The sequence below is a fragment of the Arvicanthis niloticus genome, chromosome 30 (assembly GCF_011762505.2).
Source record: "Arvicanthis niloticus isolate mArvNil1 chromosome 30, mArvNil1.pat.X, whole genome shotgun sequence".
NCBI lineage: Eukaryota > Metazoa > Chordata > Mammalia > Rodentia > Muridae > Arvicanthis > Arvicanthis niloticus.
The window spans coordinates 4,155,059-4,173,858 of NC_133438.1; the positions used below are offsets into that span (position 1 = coordinate 4,155,059).

Below are 18,800 nucleotides of genomic sequence, written 5' to 3' on the forward strand. Positions count from 1 at the left end.
ATCCTTCCCTTCTTTAAGGTTAAACAATATTCCAATGTGTTGCTCTCAAAGGAAGTCTGATTTCTTCCACCTCCGACTACTATAAACAGTGATGCTACGGATGTATGTAACAGATATGCTTCCAATAAACAGCATTTTCAGCCTCGTGTCAATTAGATTTTTCTCTCTGGTGGTCATCAGAAACATCAGTACCAAGAGCAGGGCTTGAAATTTAGGAAAAGACCATCAATGTCCACTGATGTGAACTGAGAGTGGCAAAGAAGCTTTCTTTCCTTTGTCCATTCTCTTCAGTCTCTACAGAGCATCAGTGAGAGGCTTTCTTCTCGACTGTTTTCTCAATCCACAGAGACCATAGAAGTCTCTAAGGTCCAAAGCTCTGGCTTAAGTTTACATGGCTATGCCTTCTCTCAGTGTGGGCAGTCCATTCAGCAACGTCAAGAGCTCAAAGCGGAGAAGAGAAGAGGCAAAGGCTCTCTCTCTCTCTCTCTCTCTCTCTCTCTCTCTCTCTCTCTCTCTCTCTCTCTCTCTGTGTGTGTGTGTGTGTGTGTGTGTGTGTGTGTGTGTGTGTGTGTGTGTGTGTGTATATACCTCCTTTCAAAGTAGATCTAACAGTTTCATTCTTTGGCATCTTCCTCTCTAAGCAAAGACTGAATTTATGTAAGTATCAGAGTCTCCTGCACAGTCAGAATCATTCAGAAAGGATCAATACCTGTCTACCATCCACTATCAGGTATGAAGACCCGGTGCTATTCTCTGTGGGTGAAATCAAAGAACAGCAAAAATAAATCTTTTTTAGTTTAACTAAGATATCATGTCCATATTACATATTCTAAACACTTTAGAGATGCCAAACAGCTTAATCCTCAGAAATAGTAGTTTCATCTCAGTATATAGATAGATATTGACATATGCATATATGAACAATAAATGATAGATGTATTGATATATATTTAACATATGATAGAAGTATAGAGAATAGATATGAGCTACATAGATATATAGGTAATAGAAGATAGGTGTGTGGATACCTTTGAGATAGATAGATGATCAATATATGATACAAAAATAGGTAGATAGATAGATGTATTAGATAAATAGATAAATTATGGAATACATAGATGATATATGAAGTATAGACAGATGGATGAAAGGTAGAGATTGATAGATAAGATTTATAGATGATAGGTGATGAGGAAGATACATATGTATGTACATACATACATACATACATACATAGAAACATACATAGATAGGATGGATGGATGGAAAGACAGACAGATGGTTAAATAGATCTGACATAGATGGATTGAGTGGCTTTTGCACACTAAAATTATTCGTGGAGAAATACCCTGTTTGTGCATGTCTGCCTCTTCCATAAATGGTCTACCATCCCAAAGAATCCACTCATGTTATATAACATGGATGACCCCCAAGAACATGCATAAAGTAGTAAACAGACTAAGAAGCTTTCCCAGAGACATGCTGTTTCAAATTCTTCAAACACTTGTAGCTAAAATTCAGGTTCTTTCATGCTTCTATCTGCCCGGCCCCTCAGGATCGGCTTTCTATACACCAAGTCCTTCTTTGACAAGTGTTTGTAGAATTAAAGACCAACATGTATCACTTGAGATATCCTACCTGCTCTTGAGAGCCATCCTCAGTTTCGTCTATAATAAGTAGAGGGATGTAAACAACACCTGTTCATACCCAGGGTCAAAATTAGGTCCTGATTCTTAATACTTTGTGTATATCCTTAAGATAAAATATCTCTCTGTGTCTCCAATTCTAATTTCTAAAAATTTTCTGATTCACCACACAACTAGAAAAAAAGTAGTGGTTTTAAATCTTGCCTTAGCAGTGTTCTTCATGGTCCCTGATCCTAGAACTCTAGAGGACCTATGGCAAAACCCTTTCATCTCTAAATAGACTACATTGTACAAAGAATGGTCTTACTGGTTGATGTTTCCCACTTACATCATCTTTCTTTGTGACTCTTGAGTTCTTTGTGACTCTTGGACCCAGCAACTATTGACTTAACTCAATGGCTAGTAAACATTTTTGAGGCAGGGTATTGTCTGAATATTCGATCTTTGTGCTTCAGAGCTCTCATACAGCCATTTGTGTGTATGCATATGAGGGCTTTTGTTTTTCAAATGCATTTCTAATGGTATACCACTGCATTTGAAGCAATCAGGTATGGATGGTAGAACAGAAATGGATTCATGAAGAAGATAATGTGGGTGGACAAAGAGATCAGTAGAAGGCCAGGAATGGAAGAAGAGTTTCAGGAGGGCACAAGACTTCTCAGAGAAGAACAAAAGGTTCCACAGGGTTGATGGAAGCTCCACCTTTGACTTTAGAAACACACCGTGTAGACGACAAATCAGCAAGGGTTCTGTTTCAGCTTGTAATAAACACCCCAGACCCAAGCTTAGGAAGCTCACAGACAGCTCCGTGGCCTAGAGTTAAAGCTTAGCACTGAGGCATCCCTGACAGGAACCAATAATAGGCATAGTTTTCCAGGATTCACATTGATCTGTCCTTCATAGCTGTCATTCACATGGCTGAACTCATGAATTCATTATCCTCATGAATTCATGAGGATAAGTGATGATATCCCTATTGTTTAGAAAAATGTATGTGGGACATAGCTATATTTGGTTTGGCTGCTGACTCTGCAGCCTAGTAAAGGATCTGGGACTGGACTTAACTTCCATTTGTCTACCAAAGCACAGGTTCTATATATTATCTCTGAAATTGAGACCTAATGACACTATAAATCTCTGCTTCATGGTGTCTATAACAAACATCTGTTCATATCAAAAGATTAAATATTTGAAAAAAAACACTAGAAACTAAACAGAAAAAAAAGAGATGCCAAACGTAAGGTAGAGGAGATTTGACATTCACTTACTGAGAGTTCTCTGTACACCCTAGCTCTTGGCAAGTTAATAATATCAGAGATTAATATCTCAGCTTCCAATAAGAAATCACATTGTCTTTTTGTGTGTGTGTGATGCTGAGGATTGAACTTAGGAACTTACACATGCCAGGCAAGCACGCCACCATTGGGCCATAATGCCATCCCAGCAACTGTCCTTCTATGAAGACTTTAAAGAACTAATATATCGGGTTCATATCCAACCTTACTCTCTCCCTCCAGCTCATCATGTCTCTGCATAACATATCTTCTCCATCTCTCCCAACCAGCATCCTATCTTTATTTTGTAGCCCACTAACTGCAATTGGTGCTGCCCATATGTTCTGTGTGGAATCATCCATTGGGGCATGGAAAACCTAACAATGAACACTCCAATACCTGTGCAAAAAAAAGTGAATTTTGCTCTCTCTGCATCCATCAGTTACTGTTAGCTCCTCAGCTAGGGGTGAAATATTTGGAGCATCTCCCCACTCCTTGCTAAAATTTTAAACTCTCTTGGTCTTGTACAATACAGTTGTTGTACCAGCCACTGTGCTGGAATCCAGAGCTTAGGAGGCAAGTTGGGCTTGCTCTGTGATCTCTGTGATGAGTTGGGAAAGTGGAACAATTTCTAGTAAGGAACTAGGACTCTGGGACACATTGAAAAGGCCATCTTGATTCTATTAAGAAAGGATCAGTTCAATTAAGATACAGGATTTGACTGAGGCTAAATCATTGGTAAAAATGGTGAGGTAATGAGTGTGTCTGATGTTAACCAAGACACATATGCCCATTTGTAAGGATGTTGACAGGAGCCATAGTTACCATAGTTCTAAGAACCTGGTTAAGTAAGTGCTCAACTGAGCATAAAAGACAAGGAAAATACTGACTTGAGTATTTGGGTGGTATATTTTCTTAACATAACAAGGCAAAAAATGGAACAATTATATATGAAAGAGAAATAAAGTGAAAGAGGAGAGGGGAAAAAAATAAAGATGAAGAGCCCAGACCTAGAAATCTACAGACAGAGGTGGAGAGGGAGGGGAGGGATAGAGGGAAGGGGATGGGAAGGTAAGGAAGAGGAGTGGAGAGAAGAGAGGATGAAATAGTTTATCTTCACAGGTAGAAAAATTGGACCAAGAGTTGTCAATCATCTATCATCTAGGACACTGAGGACCAAATCTAGAGACTAGATGTTTACAACATTGACTTCAGCTGGTCTGAGAGCGAATGGCAAGTTTAATTTGTTTTATCTCTCTCGTGGTGGAGCCACATGATGGTGTACAAAGCAGAGATCCTTCCGGAAGGAACATGGGTGCTTTGTCCATGAGAAATTCTTGAATTTGGCTGGTGAGATGGTTCTGGAAGCAAAGGCACTTTCCTCCAAATAGGACAACCTGAGCTAGATTCCCAGGGTCCACATGATAAGAGATAACTGAGTCTTGCAAGTCGTCCTCTGGCCTCGACTCATAAGCCGTAGTGCAGGAACACACACAAATGCAATTTTAAACAGATGAAATATCTGAGAGAATTTTTGAGTGTTTCTTTGAAGAAGACACCAGCTAAAACTCTTAAGTGGAGGGAATCTGGAAGATGAAGCAGGTTTTCTATAAGGCAGTTCCCTACACTCTCCAAACATTCCCAATGCTCATCCTTTGTCAAAATGCTCTTCCCAAACTTTTCCCATGGTAAGTAAGAAGCCTCTCACCTCCTGCATTAGACTCTTCATTATTTATCAATAAGTATTCATCAATATTGAGATAATGCGGTCCATGAGCTCTGTATTAGCGTGCTAAATTCTCCTGAAATTGTTCTGTCTTTATATATGTTCATTGGCTCTATGTCTTGTAAGAATTCAGCCCCTAATTGATGAGAGAGATGTTATGTTGAATTGTTCAGTAAATGTATTAGCTTATAATAACAAGATATACAATAAAATGCCTATGTTTAAGAGAAATAAAGGGGAGATAAGGGGAGATGAGAGAAGAAGGAAGGGGCACGGGGAAAGTGCCTAAGTCATCACATGATCTTAACTCCACCAAGTGGAACCTATGCATGACAGTCTAAAGCAAAAAGAACTCTCAAATTGTATAATTTTCTACCTCTTTAGTCTTGGATGTTGAAGTATATTCTGGCCCTGGATTTTACAGGGCTGATCTCATCCAGTGCAATTAACACAGAAATGGAATTGGGATGAGCTACAGCAGCTTACTGGTTGTGTCATCGTAGGCTGTGCTGTCCCCACACTCACTCTGTGGGATGGAGACTATTAATGTCATTTACGAATACTTAAGCTAAGGGGGCTAGAAAGATGGCTCAGCAGTTAAAAGCACTGGTTGTTCTAGGGGACACAGGTCCACATGGGACAGTACCCACATGGTGGCTCACAACCATCTATAACTTCAAGTCAGGGGATTTCATCCCGTCAATTTCATGGGGACTTTATGTATAGGCATTCATGAAGGTAAATATCTACACAAATAACATAAAAGTAAGTCTTCAAAAAATTACAAAATAACTGTCATACGAGAACTCGATAGCACTGAACAGACCAACAAAGTCTTCATGACACATTTTTGACATAACGTAAAAGCTCAATGAATCTTGGAGATTTGGGGGATCAGAATATCCCATGAATCTTGGAGATTTGGGGGATCAGAATATCCCCCAAATCTGTATCTCCAAGCTTTCCCCTAAATAGCAGTAAGTGAATGATAATGAAGTATACGTATGATCATCCATTTTGGGGTACAACCAATAGAATCTCCAACCTTCAACCCAACACAAAATTCTACAGATTTTAAGTAAATATTGTCTATGTAATCAAACAGATTGGGTCCAAACAATGGAATCTCTATACTTCTGCTAAATGAGGTAGCAACTTTTTTAGAATCCCAACAATACTATTCAGAATAAAACTTTTTTATCTATGGGCATAATCATTTGACAGCTATAACATAATGCAACTCTGCACAATAAAATCACTTTAAAGGAAAAAGGACTCTGTTTTAGAGACGAGGCCCATTCAGGGTAGTGTGGTTGTAGAAGATCAGAGATGGCAGTCCTATTTTACCTAGATTTCAAGAATATTGCTAAACTGATGTGTAGGGAAAACCGTCTGGTAATAATACCTTTTTTTAAAAAAAATCAAAATGAAGATAATTATAGTCTCTTATATAGCAAATGTCAATCTTTTCCTTCACTTAATATCACGGGGAGCAAATTTTAGCCTCTGATCATTCAGATAGTCACATCCCTCCTATACACTGGAATCACCATCTGCATCACTCAGCTCAAGAATATGAAGACTCTCCTTCTAAGTCAACCTCCAACAGATGTTAAGATTATTAACTGCACCAGCAACATCCTTCTAATTGTTTCACTATGATGCTACTGACAGACAGATGTTAACAATAGGCTTGTGTCTCTACAGATGGAGAGGTCCTTGGAGTTGGCCAACATGACCAGGGTTCGGCAGTTCATCTTGCTGGGATTGTCAACTAGGTTGGACATAAGGGATGCCCTGTTTGCTGTCTTCCTGACTCTCTACCTGCTGACCCTTCTGGAGAACACACTCATCATCTACCTCATCTGCAGTCACAGCGAGCTCCACAAACCCATGTACTTCTTCCTGGGCAACCTCAGCTGCCTGGAGATGTGCTATGTGTCAGTCACCATGCCCACCCTACTCGTGGGTCTATGGACGGGACCCTACCATATTTCCTTCACACTCTGTATGACACAACTCTTCTTCTTCATAGTCCTCATCTGCACAGAGTGCACCCTCTTGGCATCCATGGCTTATGACCGCTATGTGGCCATCTGCCGCCCACTGCATTACCCACTGCTCATGAGGCCCCAAGTATGCTTGGGCTTAGCCTTGTCTTCATGGCTGGGTGGGCTGATTGTTTCAGTGGCCAAAACCACATGCATTGCCAGTCTGTCTTACTGTGGTCCCAATGTTCTCAACCAATTCTTCTGTGATGTCTCCCCTCTGCTCAACTTGTCCTGTACCCATGTGGCCCTCACAGAGCTGGTAGACTTCATCTCAGCCATTGTCATCTTCTGTGGAACACTTCTGGTAGCCCTGGCCTCCTATTCAGCCATTGGGATGGCTGTACTCCGCATGCCATCAGCCGCTGCCCGGCGCAAGGCCTTCTCCACTTGTGCCTCCCATCTGGTAGTGGTGGGAATCTTCTACTCAGCAGCTCTCTTCATCTATTGCCGCCCCAGCCGCATCAAATCCATGGACCTCAACAAGGTGCTGTCTGTCATCTACACGGTGGTCACGCCTCTCTGTAACCCCATCATCTACTGTCTGAGGAACAAGGAGGTCCATGCTGTGCTACAGAAGACCTTCCACTGGCCTTGATCATGGTCCTGGACCACCTCTGTCCCTGCACCAAACACCAAAGGTCTAGGGATGTAGTTCAGTTTGAAACACCTCTATCATAACATGAACAGGCCCTGTCTTTGATCCCCTACACCATTTTAAAAAAGAACTACAAATATTTCTTGACTCCAAAACTCCATAAACCTTAAACTCTAACCAAAAACAAAATAGAAAAGAATGTTTTCCATTTAATATGTGATAGTAGCACACCAAGAAATAACTAAGTCTGAAATGCCCAAAAGAAAAGAAGACAAAGATTGTCTTAGTGACCAGTGACCCCCTTCTTAAGTCATAACCCAAGGTTTGTGGCTTAAGCATCCCATTATTCTTACTCCTAGAAGACTGAGACATTTTTACTGAATTTTTTTTTAAATGTAAGTAGGTGTACAGAATCTTTGTCGATTTAACATTTGCATTGTAGATACAACCTAAATATTTAGAATGGATGGATTAAACAAGTTAATTGAGAAATAAGTAATGTGCTTTTAAATGAGGAGAAACAGATTTTATGTGTTGTTATAATGGGTATCAATATTAAATTTACAAAATCAAAAAAGGGGTGCTGGAGCTATGACGGCTCGGTGATTAGGTGAGTTTAGTGATAGTGATAGAGACTAGTGATTAGTACTTGGTGCTTTTGCAGAGAACCTGAGTTCAGTTCCCATCACCCAGTCACGACATCCTGTAAACATTGCTTGAGAGAAATCTGATGTCCTCTTCTGGCCTCCATAGATAACTGCACTCATGTGCACAAACACACAGAAATACATGAATAAGTAATAATAAAGTCTTAAAACTGTATAAATATATTACTTTTACACAAATGACTTCATTATGACATTTTATTGATGTGTATAAAGTATTTAATCATGTTCAGATCTCACGACCTTCATGTCTTCCTCCTAACCCATGCTGGTCTCTTTCTTCTTTCCAACAGTCTCCTTCCAATTTCATATCTTCTATATCTGTTGGCCTGTATTTATGGTGCACATGGTTACTTCTGTGGCAGGGCTACTTAAGACTTATTCCCTTGTCTGAACCATTGCATTCCTTCTTGTGTCTTCAGCACTGAGGTTTTTTTAAGCATGTTATGTAATCACAGTTCCGTGTTGGCATGCTCATTTATACCAAGTATCTGTCAGTTGAAGGCTGGACCAGATTTTTGCACCCTTAAATACTCTCTGCACTTCATGCATTGTCTTCTTCACATTGGAGGAGAAATCAGCTAATGTGGAGATGGAGAGTTACCCCAGAAACTAAGGGCACATACTGCTTGTGCATAGGACCCAAGTTCAGTTGCCAGTACCTATTTCAGATGACTCACCACTTCCTGTAACTGCAGTTCCAGTGCATCTGGTACCCTTTCTGGACACTGCAGGCACTTGCTCTCACATTCACACACTCCTACACAAATGCCACAAATATACATAATTTTTATTTAAATAAATCAATCAGTACATGACTATAGTTGAAAATGTTCTTCATGCCTTTCTACCTAAATCTCTTAAAAAGTATCAGTAAAATTCCCTCCTTCCTACCACTTTTCCAACTCCTCTGGTGTCAAGGGAGTCTCTGAGGTCCAGGGCTTCATTTTAAAGTCCCTGCATCCTCCTATTAGTGCAGGAAGCACCCTCAGCACTCCAGAGACTCCAGAGCCACAGAAAGGATTGGAGGTATGGTTGGAGGATCTGCTTCAGGACCAGGAGCAGTCCCTCCTGAGCTGCTACTCTGCTGTTTCTTGGCATGTGTTCTGCAGCAGCTGAGAATCAGAACCCCCTCCTGATCACATCATTGAAGAAGGATCCGTGCCTGCTCCCTTCAACCACCAGGTGAGATGCTCCAGTGTTGTTCTCTGGGAGTGGAGGCAAGGCACCTCAGTGAACACCTCTAACACACAAGTATCAACTGGCTTTTCAAAAATAAACAAATTTAAGCATCAGATCAACTGATGGAGAGATAGTTGCAGTAATCACATCTAGAAGTTAAATTAGTAATGATGCATACCCCATCTAAGTGGCCTCTTAAGGACAAGTTAGGGTAAGAGAGACATCCTGTCTTGATTTCAAAAATGTTGTTAACCATGATGTTATACCATCCCAAAGAGGGCTGGCACACAATGGTTATTGTTGTATGAATTTGGCTCATTCTAGGGAAAGATTAAGTACTCCTACATCCCAGAATAGACAAGGCAAGATTCAATATATTAACCAACTCTCTCAGAGTCAAAGCTCATCAAATACTTAGAATTAAATACAGCTGTGTGTCATTACACATGCAGCTCTGGATGCATTGTATCCCAGTGCATATCCTTCTGTAATTTGAATTTTTTCTTTGACAATCTTATACAAATATAAAATGGATTCTAATTTGTGTAATATCCCTGTCCCCTCTAATGACCCTCTCATCTTTATTATCCTTCTACTCCTTTTAATTCCCTTTCAAACATTCATGTTTTCAAACCTGTTGGGCATCTTAGTAGGTACAAAACTAAAGACAGTGATTGCTCTTTCTCCAGAATCCATCTGGCTGATGTTCCTACTGCTTGTATGCCAGTGGAGTGGAATGGGATGGAGCTATATGTTGTTAAAGACTTCTGCTTTCTCATGAATGAAAGCCTAAATTTTGTTTAGAATAGATAGATTCTCTGAAACTCAGAGCCCAAGTGTTGATCTCCATATTACAGTCCCTCTTCAACAATGGGGAAAAAATAAGTCAGGATACAAATCAATACCATTTTAACTATGAAAGATTTAGTGTGTGTGTGTGTGTGTGTGTGTGTGTGTGTGTGTGTGTGTGCGTGTGTGTGTGTCCTTCCATCTGTCCGTCTGTCTGTCTGCGGCTATGCTTGGGTATATTTGCATGTGCAGTACTTGCAGCTGTCAGAAGAGGGTGTCAGGTCATTTGGAGCTAGAGTTACAGATGCTTAAGAGCTGCTCAACATGGGTGCTGGGAACTGAACTCAGGTCATCTGCAAGAGCAGTAAGTGCTCTTAGTCTCTGAGGCATCTCTTTAACCTCCAATGTCTTCATTTTAAAAAAAAATACAACAATCGAGGCAAAGTGCTCAAGGAAGTAAATGGAAAGCACTGTAGCCCCAACCTCTCTATAGCAGTGGTTTTCAATCTTGCTAATGTTGTGCCCCTTTAATATAGTTCTTCATGTTGTAGTGACCCCCCAACCATAAAATTATCTTCATTACTAATTCATAACTGTAATTGTGTGACTGTTAGGAATCATGCAAATATCTGATATGCAAGATATCTAATATGTGACCCCCAAAAGAGTTGTGACCTACAAGTTGAGAATCAAAATTCTAGAGAGTAGACTCACTTCTTATTCATCACTGAACCTCCTTGCTACACAGGAACACTGTTGGAAGACAGCACAGGGCTCACACCTGTATTATCAGTTGAACCATTTGTGACATAGTCTAGCTCTTGAATTGAGGGTACTGTGGTAAGTCTCTGGGGGTACACTTAAGTAGTTCTCATAGTTATATAGGGCAATGTAAGTACTCCTGGATCATCAATCAGATTATGTAGTTACAAAAAGGATCCATGCAAGTGGAGAGTGTGGAGTCATTGCTAAAATATCAGAGGCAGATTCTGGCAGAAGTAGGGTATGAAGACTTTCAGTGGAGGGGAAGGACCATGAGGAGGGGAGGAGAAGGAGACCATGTTACATGTTCTTGAGAATATAGACAATTTTTCTTACCCAGTACTTAACTTGGGAAGGTGTGTGTTTGTGTGTGTTTGTGTGTGTGTGTGTGTGTGTGTGTGTGTGTGTGTGTGTGCCGAGTACATTTTGTGTAAATCTAAATCCATGTTGGGTGTCTTCTATTCCTCTCCACCTTGATTTTTGAGATCTCTAGCCAAACCTAATTGGTTAAATTGGCTGGGGGTGGGCTACAGGTGCGTGCCACCACGCCCAGCTTTTGCACAGGTAGTGGAATCTAAATTCAGGTTCTTGTACGTGTATAGCAGGCACTTTATAGACTTTAAGGTCTATCTGCAACATTAGCAGTGATGTTTTAAATATCGAAGACTATCTACTCAAGGAACCAAAAGCTCAGTAGATCAGGGTCCTTGTTTAAAATTACCACTAAAAGCTAAACTCAATTTCTTGAGATGCTCACTTTTGTTAAGAAAGAAAGAAAGAAAGAAAGAAAGAAAGAAAGAAAGAAAGAAAGAAAGAAAGAAAGAAAGAAAGAAAGAAAAGAAAGCTAGCTACTCCAGACCTGGCTGGTACTCAGTTGGAGAAGAAACCACAATTAGAGCAACAGATAGGTCCATTCAACCATAATAGACACAAGCATGAACCTTTATAAAAATATGAATGAGAGATACCATCCATATGGTTTGCTTTGTAATTTAACCTCATCAAAAACTTCATGAGGAAAGGTGACTATGTACCCATTGTACTGATTTGAAAACAGTTGAAAGACTTTGAAAAATTCAAAATTATATCATTTGGGATGGGACGTAGATGGACTTTGGACCACTTGGTTCACAGAGAAAGAAACGATAATTGTATAATATCTAGGGAATACTACTTGGAATAGGAGTTCTAGTGCCTGGAAACCAGTGCTGGATTCATATCAGAACCCCCCGCTTCTTACTCTGTGTGAAGTTCTGTGTTCAGCATTTCTGTCTCTAGAACTCAGTACCTTATGACACTTATGCTTGTCCCAGAACCTTAAGATCAAATGTTCCCCAGTGTTTCCAAGTCTGGATCCTTGAGAAACGGGTTCCCTGTAACTAGAAAAAGAGGGCAGTAACAAGCCCTGCATGCCCAGTACGCCTCACGATTCCTGCTCCCCAGACTCAAGAGGATCTGTTTAAAAGCCTTTTCTGGGCTATTGTGAATTCAGGAACAGTGAACTTGGATGAGCAAGCACTGCTGTAAGGGGATGTAGAGCCTTTGTGAGTGAGCCACGTAGCATGGCCGCGTCGTATGATAGCTCTTATTTCTGCTCTTGAAGAATCTTCATATTGATTTCCATAGTAGCTGCACAAGTTTGCACATCTACCAATAGGGAATAACTTTCCATTTCCTCATAGCCATGACATCATCTGCTGTATATATATATATTTAAAAGCCTTAACCATTCTGATTGGGGTATGGTGAAATCTGAAAGTAGTCTAGTTTGCATTTCCTTGATCACTAAGGACGTTGAACGTTTTTAAAAAATATTTCTTGTCTGTTTGTATTTGTTCTTGAGAGAATTCTCTGTTCCTAACTAAAGTCCATTTTAAAAAAAATAAGTTCTTTGAGAATTTCATCCAATGTGTTTTGATCATATTCACCCCATCCCCAACTTCTCCCAGATTTACCCCACTTCCCTACCCATCCAATTTTGTGTTACTTTTGGTCTCTTCTTGTTGTTGTTGTTGTTGTTGTTGTTGTTGTTGTTGTTACAGTAATAAAATCTAATTTGTTTTTCCCATGCATTTTTCTCTGTGTGGTCTTCTATTGGAGCATGGTTAACTTACAAGGGCCTATAATCTTAATACAAACTGATTCCCCCATCCTCTCAGCTCTCAGTTGCCAATAGCTCCTCCACCAGGGGTGAGACTTCACACCAAACTCTCCTCTTCTTGTTGGGAACTTCCTGGCTCAAGTTTGCTTAGGTTTCGTGCATGTTGTTACAGCTACTGTAAGTTCAAATGTGTCCAGAAAATAGCCTTTCTTTAGATTCATCCACTGCCTCTGGCCCCTTAGTTTTCTAAAATACATTGTATAAATATATAAAATTCTCAAATAATAAATACAAATAGGGGCTGGCAAGATAGCTCTATGGGTAACATCATTTGCCGCCAAGAATGATGACCTAAGTTTAACGTCTAGAAGCCACATGATGGAAAAAAGGACAGATTCCTAAAAGCTGTCTTCTGACATCCACACATGCACCTACCTCAAAAAAGCAAAATGCAGTAATTTTAAAAGATAGTATGGGCTGCAAAGATGGCTCAGGGGTTAAGAGCATGCACTGCTCTTGCAGAGGACACAGGTTTGGGTCCCAGCATCCATACTGGGTGGCTTACAATCACCTGTAATTCCAGTTCCAGGGGATCCAATGTCTCTGGCCTCATTAGGCACCTGAACTCACAAGACAATATACCCTCCCATAAACACTCACATATGCACATAATTAAAAAGAAGAATAAGCCTTTAAAAATAAAAGAGTGAGTTACAAAACAATACTACAAAATTCTTTTCATCTCCAATATTCAAATACACAGTCTGTATCAAATTTAAGAAAATGTTAATTTAGAAAAATCTTTGTTTGCACTAGTTTATCTGAATCAATGTTTGAGTATAAGACCTGGAAAGTCTTCAAATAAAGAGAGAAAAGGACACCAGGGTGTGGGGATGGGAGGTTTGCCTTTAGGTGCAGTGTGGTTCCCGGCTCCAACAGCATGGTTCATTGTTTTAAGGAAGTTGTTCATTCCTCTGAAGCTGATTCCTTACCAGCAAAGACAGGGTGGGAGCTGCATCTCTGTAAAGAGTTTGTAGAAATGCAGAGAGGTCTGCATGGAACAACAATCAGCTCTCACAAAAAGAACTGAGCATGCAATGTTCTTGGTGGTTAACATTTATCATTTATTTTTCTCTTCTTTATGTTTCTCTCATACAATACATCCCAAACACAGCCTTCTCTCCCTCCCCTGTCCCCCAGATCATATCCTCCCCAGTTGCCCTTCAGAAAAGAGCAGGCCACCCAGTGATATCAACTGAATTCAGTATAACAAGATGTCATAAGTCTAGGAATATACCTTTATATCAAGGTTGGGCGAGGCAAGCAAGTAGGAGGAATAGGTCCTATGAGCAGGCAGAGTCAGTTAGAATATTGAGACAAGTGACTGGGCATAGGGATTAGAATTAATCTAAGTGTTTTTTGTCTGAATATGTGTGTATATACATATATGTGCAAATGCTCATTGTTGCAGGTGTGTGTGCATGTATATGAGAGTGCCTATAGATATGTGTGCATGTGCATACAGAGGTCAGAGGACAATCTCAGATGTCATTCATCAGGAGCTGTCTAGCTTTTGGAGACAGGGTCTCTCACTGGTCTATATCTTGACAAATAAACTAGGTCAGCCAGCCAGCAAACCCAAGGGATCTGCCTGTTTCTTCTCCCCAATGCTGTGGTTTCAGCCAGGAACCACCAAGCCTGGTTTGTTGGTTTAATGGTTATTGCAACACTATTCATTAAGGCTAGAAAAGAGGAACGATTTTGTGTCCATAAATAAATGAGTAAAATTTTAATTAATTTTTTATTTTTGAGATCATAATATAACTGCATAATTTCTCTTTACCTTTCAACACTCCAAACTCTCCCACACACTACCCCTCCTCTCTTTTGAATTGGCAGCCTCTTTTTTTCTTTAATTTTTGGTGCATTTGTGTGGTGCAAGTGTGACTCTGTGTGTGTCTGTCTGTCTGTCTGTCTGTCTGTCTATGTATAAAACAAGGTTGGTTTTTTAATGTGGATTTTTCAAGTTTAAATCAGTCCTTGAACCTGTCATCACTTTACTGAGTAACACATTCCAAGTTAGCCTAGAATTAATCTAAGCTTTGTCCCATTTGAGAGAGAGAGAGAGAGAGAGAGAGAGAGAGAGAGAGAGAGAGAGACTTCATCATTATGAAAATTGATCCAAGTGACCCCCAAGCAGCACATAGAAGTCTCTGGCTCAAATCTAGAGGCTGAAAGGTTTTTACGTCTTCAGTCTGAAGTTGGTCCAGGAGGGAAGGGTCCGAGGGAACCATGAATACTATTTCCCCACTGATGACACCATTTTATGTTTTCTGAAGGATTCTATATACCAAGGAGAACTTCTTAACTATAATCTTCAAGCTTCTGAAGTGGAAGAGTGCTTGGGTTCCCTGTCTTAGGCATGTTGATGGGAGACGATGCAATTCACCCAGTGCTGAAGCAAGGCCATGTTAGGTTAGCTTCCAGATGGTTTCATTCCCAGGCAATGTGACTTGGAACAAAAATAATGACTCTAAGCCTTGTGTGTTTCTAATGAAATGAAGTTACAGAAAGTAACTAGGCTTTTATGAACTTTTGGATTATGGACTTTCTATTATTATGTTTTATACCCTGGTTTGCATCAATAATATTCTGTATGAACTATAATATTTGTGGGTGGTGCAGGGAGGAAATAATATGTGTCTATACATCGTAATCACAAAGATTGATTGCATTCCATGATTTTCAAACTTTCTGATATACATTTTACATTTTTATGTTATAGCTCTCTCTTTCTCTCTCTCTCTCACTCGCTCTGATTCTCTAATATATTATACACAAGGATGTTAGTTGCTTGCAATGAAGCAGAAAAAAGGCAGTGGAAATAAAAAGAATCAGCATTGATCTTTGGAGCTTGGGATTTGGCTTGTACAATAAAATGTTTGCTCTGCAAGTATTAGGATCTGAGGTCAGTCCCTAGAGCCTGAACATGACAGTGAATGTTGGGATTCTCTGTTCTTAAAAGATAGTACAGGCAGGTCCTTCAGGCTCTTTGGCCAGGTACACCAGCCTACGTGGCCAGCTCCAGGCTGGATGTGTATGAGACAGCTCAGTGGTTAAGAACACTCACTCCTCTACCTGAGCATCTAGGATTGATTTACAATACCCACAGTAGCTCATAAGCATCTGTAACTCCAGTTCTGAAGATCTAACTCTGCCTTCTGACTCCATGGGTACTAGCATGCCACATGACTAACCTTCATATGAGAAGGTAAAACCTTTACATGCATAAAATAAAGTTTTTTTTTAAATGCAAAGAGTAAGCACCTTTTGAACAATATAAGGTTGACCTCTGACCTCCACACATACATGTGCCCCCACATATATCACATACATGCAAGAAATGTTGATCATTGTGTTGATGACCTATAATAGAATATAACAATAGAAATTGAGATCACACTGAGAAAAGAGAATTTCTGGAAGAAAACACAGTCTTGTTTCATTCTGGATCTGTAGATATGAATATGTTTCTGTATGGAGACTGAAATTTAAAAACCAGTAGACAGACTACTTCTAATGTAAAGCATACACAAAACTGGATCTATTTCCTTATTTAGTACAGATCTTGTCATTCATTGCTTCTTTCATGTATCACAACAGGTAGATGTGACTATTTTTTTAATTTGGAGATGTCATTCCTACAAGGTCAAAATATCCATGCTCCGTCTGATCATATGTATCTCAGAGAGTGAACTGAGTTCATCAGACTTGGTGGAAACCACCTTATCCAATGATCGTATAGCAGACACCTTTTTAAAAAAATGCATTTTATTTTGTGTGTGTGTGTGTGTGTGTGTGTGTGTGTGTGTGTGTGTTTTCACAAATTTCGGGGACCTGTATAGTGATTTGAATGAAAAACACCTCCCACAGACTCAGGTATTTGACCACTTCAAACTCCTAAAGACTTGGGTGGAGCGGCCTTGCTGGAGAAAGCCCATCACTGGGATTGGCTTTGAGGATTCGTAACCATAGGTCACTTCCAGTTTGCTAGCTGTTTCAAGCTTGCCGTTGGAATGGGTGCTATCTGCTTCCCACTCCAGGTACCTTGAATGTCATTGATGTCCTGTCTGCCCTACCCTGTGGCTTCAGGGTAGGGCAGACAGGACATAAGCCATGAGCTAAAGTAAGCTTGCTCTTCCCTGATTTGCCTTGGCGGTAATGCTTCATCATAGCAACAAGAAAAGTAACCAGTATAATCAGGAACCATGTTTAGAGTTTCTTTCAAAGATTGGCTGATACATTAGCTCTCTGGACAGTTGTCAGCACCACTAATTTCTACAGGAAGTTTGAACATTCTCTTAAGCATGCACATTTGTTTTTGAACAATGCTACTTTGCTCTCCACAGATGGAGACATCACATGAGTTGACCAACATGACCAGAGTCCATCAATTTGTGCTGTTAGGTTTTCCTACAAGGCTGGAGATAAGAGATGCCCTGTTTGTCATCTTCCTGACTCTCTACCTGCTGACCCTTCTGGAGAACACACTCATCATCTACCTCATCTGCAGTCACAGCGAGCTCCACAAACCCATGTACTTCTTCCTGGGCAACCTCAGCTGCCTGGAGATGTGCTATGTGTCAGTCACCATGCCCACCCTACTCGTGGGGCTGTGGACAGGGCCCTACCACATTTCTTTTGTAACTTGCATGACTCAACTCTTCTTCTTTGTCTCTCTCATCTGCACAGAATGCACCCTCCTGGCATCCATGGCTTATGACCGCTATGTGGCCATCTGCCGCCCACTGCATTACCCACTGCTCATGAGGCCACAGATCTGCCTGGGCTTAGCCTTGTCTTCTTGGCTGGGTGGGCTGCTGGTCTCTGCAATAAAGACCAAATGCATTGCAAGCCTGACCTACTGTGGCCCCAATATCCTCAACCAGTTCTTCTGTGATGTCTCCCCTCTGCTCAACTTGTCCTGTACCCATGTGGCCCTCACAGAGCTGGTAGACTTCATCTCAGCCATTGTCATCTTCTGTGGAACACTTCTGGTAGCCCTGGCCTCCTATTCAGCCATTGGGATGGCTGTACTCCGCATGCCATCAGCCGCTGCCCGGCGCAAGGCCTTCTCCACCTGTGCCTCCCATCTGGTAGTGGTGGGAATCTTCTACTCAGCAGCTCTCTTCATCTATTGCCGCCCCAGCCGCATCAAATCCATGGACCTCAATAAGGTGCTGTCTGTCATCTACACGGTGGTCACGCCTCTCTGTAACCCCATCATCTACTGTCTGAGGAACAAGGAGGTCCACGCTGTGCTGAGGAAGACTCTGCATTGGCCCTGATCACCGTCTTTCATACATGAACCTCTCACACCCTGGTTCAAATCTTTCATGGCCCAGCCACTACTTTAAGTTAAAATCAAACTAAAACCTGTAGAAAATATTTTCCTAGGAGTTCAGCTCAGGAAAATCATTAAGAAAAAAAAAATGATTAAAAGAAAAAAATGATCAAGTTTATGAATAATTCATGACAGTTCATGAATTATACACATCTGCTAGCCTGCATGTATATATGCTTAATTTCACTCATGTGTGCAAATTTGATAGTCCAGTAATTTTATTGCTAATTGACTGATACATATTTATCAAGTGGGCCAGTAGAAGTCTACCAAGATAGACAGATACTATGCAAAAGATGACAAGCTTACTGAGGCATTGTTTGCAGCAAAAATGGAAGAATTCATTTAAATGCCTATCGATAATATTTATACATAATAAAGAGTTTAATTACAAAATAAAATATAAGAGTAAAAAACAGTTTGTGTTTTAAGTATAATTTTTTATTATTTTAGCTATGTATACACTTGGATGTTTATGTGTTGTATAGGTAGGTGTGAGTGCAGACACCCACAGAACTCAGAGGAGTCAGAATCCTCCCGGAGTTACCAGCAGTTATGAGCCATTCAGCATGGATGCTGAGATGTGAACTCAAGTCCTCTGCAAG

General features: G+C 40.5%; 2 protein-coding genes across 2 annotated transcripts; both read left to right on the forward strand.

Annotated features, from left to right (window-relative positions):
• The first annotated feature begins 425 nt into the window (after nt 1-425).
• Nucleotides 426-8,185, forward strand: LOC143440799 (olfactory receptor 6Z7-like). Its single transcript, XM_076927602.1, has 2 exons — nt 426-730; nt 6,354-8,185. Exon 2 carries the CDS (start codon nt 6,354-6,356, stop codon nt 7,290-7,292), a length of 939 nt encoding a protein of 312 aa, XP_076783717.1. The 5' UTR covers nt 426-730; the 3' UTR covers nt 7,293-8,185.
• Nucleotides 8,186-8,863: 678 nt separating this feature from the next.
• On the forward strand, nt 8,864-18,613 carry LOC143440796 (olfactory receptor 6Z7-like). The gene is made up of 2 exons (XM_076927597.1): nt 8,864-9,142; nt 17,201-18,613. The coding sequence occupies exon 2, from the start codon at nt 17,201-17,203 to the stop codon at nt 18,137-18,139; it is 939 nt and encodes a 312-aa protein (XP_076783712.1). The 5' UTR covers nt 8,864-9,142; the 3' UTR covers nt 18,140-18,613.
• Nucleotides 18,614-18,800: the final 187 nt, after the last annotated feature.

Excerpts from the sequence above, each read along its gene's own strand:
- LOC143440799 (XM_076927602.1), top strand. The coding sequence starts at position 6,354 with ATGGAGAGGTCCTTGGAGTTGGCCAACATGACCAGGGTTCGGCAGTTC.
- LOC143440796 (XM_076927597.1), top strand. The coding sequence starts at position 17,201 with ATGGAGACATCACATGAGTTGACCAACATGACCAGAGTCCATCAATTT.